Source organism: Palaemon carinicauda, chromosome 2, assembly GCF_036898095.1.
Source record: "Palaemon carinicauda isolate YSFRI2023 chromosome 2, ASM3689809v2, whole genome shotgun sequence".
In the NCBI taxonomy this organism is placed as follows: Eukaryota; Metazoa; Arthropoda; class Malacostraca; order Decapoda; family Palaemonidae; genus Palaemon; species Palaemon carinicauda.
In genome coordinates, this window is record NC_090726.1 from 4,780,933 (window position 1) to 4,793,432 (window position 12,500).

Consider the following 12,500-nt stretch of genomic DNA (forward strand, 5'->3'; position numbering starts at 1 on the left):
TAGATATATATATTGCCTGGGTCTAAAGTTTCCTTACCAATCCCCTTACAATGTGTTTCACTTAGTGCCAAGATATCCAAACTATATTTCATAAATTCATTCTCCACTTGCTGTAACTTTCCAATCTGATTCATGGTTCTAACATTCCAATTACCTATTTTCAATTTTTCTTTAGTATTTATAAACCGGGAGATTCTTAGCCCCCCGCTACAGCTAGGACTGGGGACCATTCTTTCATCTTCTCTATCCACAACTGACTAAATCCATAGAGGATTCATTGGCTAGATACATCAAAGGATAGCCAGTTCCTTGTGATGCGCAGTGCCTATCTAACTAAGGCAAGTGACCCCTGCCAGTCCATACTAATTCTAGTAGGATCAATCGCCAGGCATCAGGAGCAAAAGCTGAAGAGACAGTTTGTCTATCGCCTTAAAACCCAATTCATCACCCTGCTGCCAGTGACTTCATCGAGATTTAGGGGGGGGGGGGCATTTCCTCCACACCCAAAGCTCTCATTACTCCAACATGTTGCTCGTCCACTTATACGAGTACAACCGAGGGCAAACGTGGATTGCTAAGATATACTGCCTAGCACAGTATATATATATATATGTAGAAAACTCATAGAAATACACGATGCTCAGATCCAAAAAAAGAAAAAAAAATGCAAATAGAATGAAAATACTGACTGAATCCTGACTACAGTGATACCTCTCAACACAAAAGAATCTGCTTACAAAATTTTCATTCTGCAAAAAGAGATGCAATGAATTTTAAGACTCGCATCACAAAGAATGTTTCATGCATCCAAAGAAGGTACGGTACAAGAACCAGATCATATCGGAGACTGAATTTAAAATCTTCGTGCCACTTGCCCGTAAACTAACCACCATCCTCAGCCCTTTCTTTTCAGCAGTGGTCTTGTACACATTGACTTTGTGTTTGTGATTTTGCTTTTGTGAATATTGCACTGTATCGTGTTGCGATATTACATTAGTTTATCAGCCATGGGTCTCAAGAAAGTTGCTGACGTGCAGGGAAAGAATATGATGCTTTCTATGGAGATGAAGAGGGAAATAATCAAAAAATAGGAGGCTAGCATGAGATTAAGTGTGATCGCAATGGAATATGGCCGAAACCCGTCTACAATAGGAACGATACTGAAATAGAAGGAAGCCATCAAAGCAGTAACACCCTCTCAGGCCGTGACGTTTTTACCAGCAAGAGAAGCCACGTCCAAGAAAAGATAGAGACTGCTGCCAGAAGGCCGGGCCATTTTCGGTGATCTCGTGCGTCCTTAGGCCGAAGCCAACACAGGAGAAGAGACATCGAAGCAGGCACCCCCAGAGTTCAAGGCTTCTCGGAGTTGGTTAGAAAAATTTAAGATAAGGTATGATGTTCATTCAGTGGTGCATCATGGGGAGGCTACAAGCTCAGATACGAAAGCGGCCAAAGCCTTTAATAGAACATTCGTCAAGTTGATTGTCCGGGAAGGCTAAAATCCCAGCAAGTCTTCAATTGCGACAAAACTGGACTTTTCTGGAAGAAAATGCCTCGTCGGAGGTTCATCACGGAAGAAAAGAAACTACCCAGGTATAAACCTGTGAAGGACAGGCTTACCCTTGCACTCTGTGCAAACGACAGTGGGGATTGTAAGGTGAAACCCCTGCTGGTGTATCACTTTGAGACTCCTCAACCTTCAAGGCCCACAAAGTGATGAAGGAGAAGCTTCAGATGTTGTGGGGAGTACTTTGGCCCGACTGTGAAAAAATATTTAGAAGAGAAGTTCCTTCCCTGAAATGCCTGCTGGTGTTGGACATTGCCTCTGCTCACCCTTCTGGCCTTGAGGAAGATATCCTAGAAGAGTATTCGTTCATCAAGGCTCTCTATCTTCCGCCTAACACCACCCATCTCCAGCCCATGGACCAGCAAATGATTTCCAACTTCAGGAAACTCTATACGAAATATCTCTTTACTGGGTGTTTCGAAATCACTGAGAGCACGAATTTCACCCTTCGTGAATTTTGAAAGGAGCATTTCGATATTGTGATATGCCTCAAAATCACCAATACAGCTTGGAAGGAGATTTCGAGGCGCACCTTGAACTCTGCGTGGAAGAAGCTGTGGCCTGATACCATCTCTACACGAGATTTCGAGAACTTCCACACAGAGCAACCTGAAGCCGAAGCCGATTCTGAAAATGTTGGCGATCTTGAAACTGTCTCTCAATCTGAGGTTGCTGAGATCGTTACACTCAAGACGTCCATGGTTCTGGAAGTTAATGAGGCTGACATCAATGAGTTTATCGAGGAACTTACGAAGGATGACCTGGAGGAGTTGAAGGCCATGCAACTGAACAAAGTTCAGGAACAGTTCTCTAGCAGCGAGGGGAAGAAGGATGACCCTATGACCACGGCAGAAATTAAGGAGGCTCTAGCTTGCCACCATAAAATGGCGGCTTTTGTCGAAAAGAGACATCCAGAAAAAATTGTCACAGGTCGTGCGCTTGAATATGTAAATGACGTTTGCCTGAGCCATTCCAAGAACATTTTAAGAAGCAGGCAGAAACAAGCTTCCTTGGGTAGTTATTTTAAAAAGACGCCTTTGGTACTAGCAGGTCAAGAGGAAGATAAAAGTGATATAAAATGAAAGAAAAATGGCAGTGATGAAGAAAATATGTAGTGTAATTAAATTTAGAAAATGCGAAACAAAGTAAAACACCAAAATTAGAAAAAGGCAAAAATAAAATTTAATTTTAAGTTTATCGTAATGTTAAGTGTTAATATTTCCTGCTATATTTTAATGAGTTTCCTCAAAATAAGTGTTAATGTTTTCTGCCATTTATCAATCTGTTAAGTAAAGTTAAGAGTTTTTTTTCTGCCACTTGTTAACGTTTTTTTCTGTATGTCGTCCTCCCTACCGCCTCGCCACTTCGCTCTCAGACATTGCCTCACTCCAAAGGTAAGATTCCACATTTTTGTTACTGTATTTTTACTGTTTACTCCAATAATACATTTCTTTTACAGGTTACCAACGGTTAATGTATTATTGAAGGATCCAAATGATTGTATAGTACTGTATTTCCTTGAGTTTAGTCTAGTCTATCCTTCTTATAATCATTTAATGTGGCCTTTTTGGAAGGCCTGGAACAACTTAGGCTATTTACATGTAAAAGGCGACTCACAACACGAAAAAATTACAGTACAAAAGCCACTACGAACTCAATTAATTTCATGTTGTGAGGTATTACTGTACTTCAGTCTTTATGACCTCTTCAAGAGGACTTATTTATTATTATTATTATTATTATTATTACTATCCAAGCTACAACCCTAGTTGGAAAAGCAAGATGCTATAAGCCCAGGGGCTCCAACAGGGAAAAATAGCCCAGTGAGGAAAGGAAATAAGGAAATAAATAAATGAAGAGAACAAATTAACAATAAATCATTCTAAAATAAGAAACAACGTCAAAACAGACATGTCATATAATAAACTATCAACAACATCAAAAACAAATATATCATAAATAAACTATAAAAAGACTATGTCCGCCTGGTCAACAAAAAAGCATTTGCTCCAACTTTGAACTTTTGTAGTTCTACTGATTCAACCACCCGATTAGGAAGATCATTCCACAACTTGGTCACAGCTGGAATAAAACTTCTAGAGTACTGCGTAGTATTGAGCCTCGTGATGGAGAAGGCCTGGCTATTAGAATTAACTGCCTGCCTAGTATTACGAACAGGATAGAATTGTCCAGGGAGATCTGAATGTAAAGGATGGTCAGAGTTGTGAAAAATCTTATGCAACATGCATAATGAACTAATTGAACGACGGTGCCAGAGATTAATATCTAGATCAGGAATAAGAAATTTAATAGACCGTAAGTTTCTGTCCAACAAATTAAGATGAGAATCAGCAGCTGAAGACCAGACAGGAGAACAATACTCAAAACAAGGTAGAATGAAAGAATTAAAACACTTCTTCAGAATAGATTGATCGCCGAAAATCTTGAAAGACTTTCTCAATAAGCCTATTTTTTGTGAAATTGAAGAAGACACAGACCTTATATGTTTCTCAAAAGTAAATTTACTGTCGAGAATCACACCTAAAATTTTGAAAGAGTCATACATATTTAAAGAAACATTATCAATACTGAGATCCGGATGTTGAGGAACCACTGTCCTTGACCTACTTACAATCATACTTTGAGTTTTGTTAGGATTCAACTTCATACCCCATAATTTGCACCATGCACTAATTCTAGCTAAATCTCTATTAAGGGATTCACCAACCCTAGATCTACATTCAGGGGATGGAATTGATGCAAAGAGAGTAGCATCATCTGCATATGCAACAAGCTTGTTTTCTAGGCCAAACCACATGTCATGTGTATATAGTATAAAAAGTAATGGGCCAAGAACACTACCCTGTGGAACACCGGATATCACATTCCTATAATCACTATGGTGCCCATCAACAACAACTCTTTGAGATCTATTACTTAAAAAATCAATAATAATGCTAAGAAACGACCCACCCACTCCCAACTGTTTCAGTTTGAAAACAAGGGCCTCATGATTAACACGGTCAAAGGCAGCACTAAAATCAAGGCCAATCATACGAACTTCCCGACCACAATCAAGGGATTTCTGTACAGCATTGGAGATTGTAAGAAGGGCATCACATGCTCCAAGGCCTTTACGAAAACCAAATTGCAAACTAGGGAGTAGATGATTACCTTCAGCAAACCTATTAAGACGTTTTGCCAGAAGACGTTCAAAAACTTTAGATAATATGGGAGTTATGGAAATTGGGCGGTAATCAGTGGGACTTGAGCTACCACAAACACATTTACATAGAGGAGTAACATTACCAATTCTCCAACTAGTGCTAAAAGCTCCTCTTCTTGCTAACTTGCGCAAAATAACAGATAACTTTGGAGCTAAGAAATCTGCTGTCTTTATAAAAAACAAAGGAAAAATACCATTGAGAGCAATTTCTACAATATATAGTTAGAGTATGAACATACATACAAACATTAGTATGGAAAAAAAAAACAAAAATATGCCACCTTTGAAAACCCAAACACATGGTGTCTTCATGACTGAAGTTCATATCTGATCAGCTGGGCTGGATGCTTAAAGGGGCACTTCAAATGTCAATGTTTTTTTTTTTTTTTTTTTTTTTTTTTTTTTTTTTTTTTTTTTTTTTTTTTTTTTTTTTTTTACCTTCCAATAGTTATCTATAACATTTTTATATTGATGAATGTTTTTTTCTTGAATAATTACTTTATTTATCCATGTATATACAAAAACATATGCGTGCATATATATCTATCTACACATATGAGCATGCATATAGCCTACTATGTACATTTATGCATATTATTATTATTATTATTACTATCCAAGCTACAACCCTAGTTGGAAAAGCAAGATGCTATAAGCCCAGGGGCTCCAACAAGGAAAAATAGCCCAGTGAGGAAAGGAAATAAGGAAATAAATAAATGAAGAGAACAAATTAACAATAAATCATTCTAAAATAAGTAACAACGTCAAAACAGACATATCATATATAAACTATTAACAACATCAAAAACAAATATGTCATAAATAAACTACAAAAAGACTCATGTCCGCCTGGTCAACAAAAAAGCATTTGCTCCAACTTTGAACTTTTGAAGTTCTACTGATTCAACCACCCGATTAGGAAGATCATTCCACAACTTGGTAACAGCTGGAATAAAACTTCTAGAGTACTGCGTAGTATTGAGCCTCGTGATGGAGAAGGCCTGGCTATTAGAATTAACTGCCTGCCTAGTATTACGAATAGGATAGAATTGTCCAGGGAGATCTGAATGTAAAGGATGGTCAGAGTTATGAAAAATCTTATGCAACATGCATAATGAACTAATTGAACGACGGTGCCAGAGATTAATATCTAGATCAGGAATAAGAAATTTAATAGACCGTAAGTTTCTGTCCAACAAATTAAGATGAGAATCAGCAGCTGAAGACCAGACAGGAGAACAATACTCAAAACAAGGTAAAATGAAAGAATTAAAACACTTCTTCAGAATAGATTGATCACCGAAAATCTTGAAAGACCTTCTCAATAAGCCTATTTTTTGTGCAATTGAAGAAGACACAGACCTTATGTGTTTCTCAAAAGTAAATTTACTGTCGAGAATCACACCTAAAATTTTGAAAGAGTCATACATATTTAAAGAAACATTATTAATACTGAGATCCGGATGTTGAGGAGCCACCGTCCTTGACCTACTTACAATCATACTTTGAGTTTTGTTAGGATTCAACTTCATACCCCATAATTTGCACCATGCACTAATTCTAGCTAAATCTCTATTAAGGGATTCACCAACCCTAGATCTACATTCAGGGGATGGAATTGATGCAAAGAGAGTAGCATCATCTGCATATGCAACAAGCTTGTTTTCTAGGCCAAACCACATGTCATGTCATGTGAAAAGTAATGGGCCAAGAACACTACCCTGTGGAACACCGGATATCACATTCCTATAATCACTATGGTGCCCATCAACAACAACTCTTTGAGATCTATTACTTAAAAAATCAATAATAATGCTAAGAAACGACCCACCCACTCCCAACTGTTTCAGTTTGAAAACAAGGGCCTCATGATTAACACGGTCAAAGGCAGCACTAAAATCAAGGCCAATCATACGAACTTCCCGACCACAATCAAGGGATTTCTGTACAGCATTGGAGATTGTAAGAAGGGCATCACATGCTCCAAGGCCTTTACGAAAACCAAATTGCAAACTAGGGAAGAGATGATTACCTTCAGCAAACCTATTAAGACGTTTTGCCATAAGACGTTCAAAAACTTTAGATAATACGGAGTTATGGAAATTGGGCGGTAATCAGTGGGACTTGAGCTACCACAAACACTTTTACATAGAGGAGTAACATTACCAATTCTCCAACTAGTGCTAAAAGCTCCTCTTCTTGCTAACTTGCGCAAAATAACAGATAACTTTGGAGCTAAGAAATCTGCTGTCTTTATAAAAAACAAAGGAAAAATACCATTTGGGTCTACACCTCCATAAGCATCAAGCTCCACCAACAGAGCTTTAATCTCACGAGATCGAAAAGCCAAACTAGTTAGTTTAGCCTCAGGAAAACAGGAAGGAGGAAGTTCAAGTTTTTCATTACTCTGTTTACTGTCAAAAACATCAGCCAAAAGGGTTGCCTTTTCCTTTGGACAGTGAGTGACTGAGCCATCTGGTTTAAGTAAAGGAGGAACTGTTGCATCTACACCAAAGAGTGCAGATTTAAGGGTAGACCACCATTTATGTTCCTGAGTTGTACCAGAAAGTGTTTCTTTTATGGTTAAATTGTACTCCTTTTCAGTCGAGGCATAAACTCTCTGAGCAAAAGCTCGAAGCTGAGTATAGTTGTTCCAGGTCAAATCTGATCTGTTACCCTTCCAAAGATGATAGGCCTCCTGTTTCTCCAAATAAGCACGTCTACAATCATCATTGAACCACGGTTTGTCCTTCACTCGGTACCTTAGCACACGAGAAGGGATACGCCTATCAATTATGTTGACTAGATTCTCATTCAAAGGGACAACAGGATCTACACTATTATATAATTGTGACCAATTCAAGCACAAAAGATCATGTAAAATCACATTCCAGTCTGCTTGGGATTTCATATAAATTTTACAAGAATATGATATATCAGGGACAGGCTGCTCAGTCTTCACAAATAATGAAATCAAGGCATGATCAGATGTCCCGACTGGAGAACCAACCTTACTAGTTATAACGCCAGGGGAGTCAGTGTATACGAGGTCCAAGCAATTACCAGACCTGTGAGTAGCTTCATTTATGATTTGCTCACAGCCTGATTCAGAGGCAAAGTCTAAAGCTCTTAAGCCATGGCGATCGGTAGGAGAGATAGAACTTAACCACTCCCTATGGTGAGCATTAAAATCACCAACAAAGACAAAAGAAGCCTTTCTATCATCTTCTTGTATCTTAGCCATAATGGTAAGAAGACAATCGAAGATAGAATCATCCATGTCTGGATTCCGGTAGATCGAACACAAATAAAAGTTGTTATGCCTGCCACAAACTTTTATTACCTGAATCTCATGACATCCACATTGATAGCAGGACTTATGAGAAGCAGGGTACTCGGTCCTAATATACACCGCCATTCCCCTGGCCCTAGGGATGGCATCACGTTTCAACATTATTGGCTTCTTAAACCAGTTATAAGGAGTTCAGATGAGTGCCTCATATTAGAAACCAAAGTTTCTGAGCACAAAAGAATATCATACTGTCTGGACGCAACTGTAAGGTCTTGGATATTTGCATGAAGACCACGAATATTGCAATACAGAAGACGACATTGACGAAATCTAGGACGTACTGGTCCTGGATTTCGCTCAATGTCTCCAGACAGCATAAGAATAAATAGAAATAAAAAAGAGACATCATACTTAAAAACTAGATGCACATATGACCAAATAGTACATACAAACATATATACAAATATCTGGACATATTCTACATACCAATACATATACAGTACAGTGTATACATAAAAACCTAATTATAATTAACAGTAAAGCTTGAGGGTATACTCGGGCACACTGTTCTATGTTATTTCTCTTCCTCTTGTTTTGTTAAAGTTTCTATAGTTTATATGGGAGATATTTATTCTAATGTTACTGTTTTTAGAATATTTTATTTTTCCTTGTATCCTTTCCTCACTGGGCTATTTTCCTTGTTGGAGCCCCTGGGCTTATAGCATTCTGCTTTTCCAACTAGGGTTGTAGCTTAGAAATTAATAATAATAATAATAATAATAATAATAATACAAATGTGTATGATAGTGTAGATCACAAAGATTGTTATCTCAAGTCACATAAAATATGAGGTACTTAAATCTTAAGATAGATATCACGTGTCACTAAAAACAAGTTTGCATAAGAAAAGTGTAAGATATGCTCAAAATATAACAATGCAAGTTTTGTCTGTGTTAACAGATCAAAATTCCACTATCAATATGCGATGTGGAAAGAAATTGGCACATTCCAAAATCTTATTAGAAAGAGATCTCATACAATCTAGTTAAAAAAGAAAAAAAATAGACGATTTAAATATAGGACATTGAATGTAGAAACTCAATGCATTCATATGCAAAGCTTCATAAATTCTAATTTCTTTAACAACATTAACTTTAGTGACACTGGTTTCTAAGAGAGAGAGAGAGAGAGAGAGAGAGAGAGAGAGAGAGAGAGAGAGAGAGAGAGAGAGAGAGAGAGAGAGAGAGAGAGAGAGAGAATAATAAAACCCAGACAATATCCTCAATATCAATAGAACAGATTGCAGGGTACAGAATGTCAGCCTTACCTGGTCTATCGTGTACTGTACTGTCGTAAAGACTTGAGGCGCCCCACAGAGCACCATCAAGAGCCAAAAGAAGTAGATAAGTGGACTGCTTCGCTCACCATGGCACCGTCCCATTACAACAAGAATCAAGTGAAGACTCTGGTTTATATATAAAAAAAAAATAAGAATGTCAATAAAGATGTCAGTTTAGCTTCATCTAGAGCTTAGTTTATTCATCCATTTTAATTTAATCTTTCTATTACGGCACTTGGATTATTTTCTGTTGCTTTTCACTTATGTCTGCAGTTTTATTATGACACCCTTTGTTAATAACTAGTTATAAAGCTACTAGGATAATAGTTGAAGAGTCTCAATATCATGCATTTTATTATCATCGTCACCATTATTATTCATCGTATGCAAACATCCTGATGAAACAAGAAAACATTCATGAATTTGCCAAACTTCAAAAGCACATAATAACAGTAAGGGAATGTGCAACACCGGATTGTCCATGTAAAATTGCCCAAAAAGTTATTAAAAGGGGAAAATTCCCATTGAAAAAAAAAAAAAGAGATATTGCATATTGTGTTAGGAGAGGAAGAAATAAGAATAGTTCAACAGTGCTATTCCTAATTCCTAGATGAAATTTTTATACGTAGAGGAGCGTTGCATGCCACATACTAACAAAAGCATTGAAGGGTTCAACAATGCTCTATTCAATATTACATAAAAATATCATAAATCTGGAAATTATTTTGAATGTCGAAGAAAGGAGATATTTAAACAAAAAAATACTACAAAAAAAACATAAAAATCTTGAAATTATTTTGAATCTTGGAGGGGGATATTTAAACATTAAAAATACTACAAAAATATCATAAAAAATCTGGAAATTGTTTTGAATTTCGAAGGAGGAGGATATTTAAACATGAAAAATACTGCAATTCGAACAAGAAGAGGAAATATGCAATACAAGAAAGTACAAAAATATCTAATGATAAATCGAAGATAATTGTTGAACAATATGATGGCCGTGATAAAATCTAATTTCTTCTATCTGTTACTTTTAATCTTCACTGCTTTTGAAATTGTGGTATTTCTAATTTCTTTTGTTTTTAAAATTGTCGTATTTCTAATTTCTTTTGTTTTTAAAATTGTCGTATTTCTAATTTCTTTTGTTTTTAAAATTGTGGTATTTCTAATTTCTTTTGTTTTTAAAATTACGGTATTTCTTATTTCTTTTGTTTTTAAAATTGCGGTATTTCTAATTTCTTTTGTTTTTTGACATGTTTATAAAAAATAAAAATTTTATCCCATTGTCCATTATTGTTGAGAATTTGTATTAGTATTTTCTAAGATTTTTATTTTGTTATTCAGTTTCAATTAAAATTCTAAAATGCAACTCAGTATTATACATATTAACCAATATTACATTGTAATAGTTATGTAAATTTACTTACGTAGGTTAATAGCAGCACCACAGGTGCTAAGTATTCATTCACTGGAAGGGACATCCCCTGACTGGAGAGCACAAAGGCCCATGCCAGCTCTGTAATTCCAGCTGCTACGAGCATGCAGCCTGTGACCTGCAAAATAATCCAAAAGAAAGGTTGTTTGTTGAACATCTTATAGATATATTGATTATTTACATCAGAGAGATTATATATGATGGGACATTGGCGATCCACATTTTGACAAGTGAGATGACCAATTGACATGAGGAGTCATAAGTGCCAACTGTTTGCATTAATTTAGAAAAAAAGAAAAAAGAAAAAAAAATTGGTATTCATGGAGACAAAAATTGTCTTTCTAATTCAATGAAGTGAAATTGACATTTATGTTTGCTTCATACAAATGCACCTATAGGAGGAGGTAACGTTGAATGATTTATACTACATTAGTACATTACAATATTTCCAAAATGTCCAATCACAGGAAAGAATGAGGATGAACGTATTACATCAGGTGAATAATAATATCTAACAAAAGAGCACTTAAGTGATTCAAATATCTACTTACAATTTTAACAGAGAAAAGCTTCGTCCAGCGCATATACAGGTGGCCCTTCCTTCGAAGCATAAGTAGGTGAAATGGAGAGAACACCCAAAGGAATATGCAGGGGACCCAAATGAGAACCGTTCTCTCCAAGCAAAGCCCAACATCCGGGAGATCGGCCTCCCATGCGGATGTAACATTCTGAATTAAAATAATGATACATGACATTAATTATTTCTCAGCTAATAGTAAGACGTAAGTACTTACATAAAATGTAAATGAAGATTAAATGAAAATATATCTTGTTTACTTGAGTTTATTACAAAGATGGCGGAAATATGTAGTTAATTTTCTAAATTAATCAAACATTAAAAATAAACTTTGTGGTGTTATTATAATCAAAATCGTCATGACTTCAGTCAATCTGAATCCTAAATAAGCATCTTACTACTTTGAATATTCATAAATTCTTACGAAAGGCTCACTTACCCAGAATTCCCGGCCACAGAGTACGGTGAGGCTGTGTGGTGTTTCATTCTCTTCTTCCAAATCATTGGTTATGTTCATGTTGGTAATGTTCCTCCCTGTACTTTCTGTGGGCAAAATAAATAAAATATTACAGTACAATGATATTCACTTTTCTCATAAGGCAAAATGGAAAGACAATGATTAGTGATGGTCTTTTATATGAGATACCTATGTCTTACATCATATATATGTGTATATATATATATATATATATATATATATGTATATGTATATGTATATATATATATATATATATATATATATATATATATATATATATATATATATATGATGTAAGACATAGGTATATATATATGTATATATAAATATAAACATATACATATATATATATATATATATATATACATATATATATATATATATATATATATATATATATATATATTACGACTAGCGAATTGTGTAAATTCCCAAGCTCCAAAGCTCACCTGCTTTCTATTGCATAATTTGATACGCAAGAGAAAATCTCCGAGCTCTAAGAAAAATACGCAACTCCCAGACAATAATATATATGAACTCTGAATATCTAAAGGCCTCGTTACGTTACACTTAAAACAAAAAC

The 12,500-nt window shown here is 35.8% G+C and overlaps 1 protein-coding gene across 4 annotated transcripts in view; it reads right to left on the bottom strand.

Moving 5' to 3' along the window:
* LOC137623065 (multidrug resistance-associated protein 1-like) overlaps window positions 1-12,500 on the bottom strand; it is a 232,330-nt gene that overhangs the window by 156,410 nt on the left and 63,420 nt on the right. For all 4 annotated transcript variants that reach the window (XM_068353716.1, XM_068353726.1, XM_068353733.1 and 1 more), the window contains exons 2-5: window positions 11,879-11,982; window positions 11,414-11,590; window positions 10,855-10,980; window positions 9,413-9,550 (exon numbers count right to left, since the gene is read on the bottom strand). In XM_068353716.1, the coding sequence (XP_068209817.1) occupies window positions 9,413-9,550; window positions 10,855-10,980; window positions 11,414-11,590; window positions 11,879-11,956 (519 nt within the window). In that variant the 5' untranslated portion in view covers window positions 11,957-11,982. The remainder of the gene's footprint in view (window positions 1-9,412; window positions 9,551-10,854; window positions 10,981-11,413; window positions 11,591-11,878; window positions 11,983-12,500) is intronic.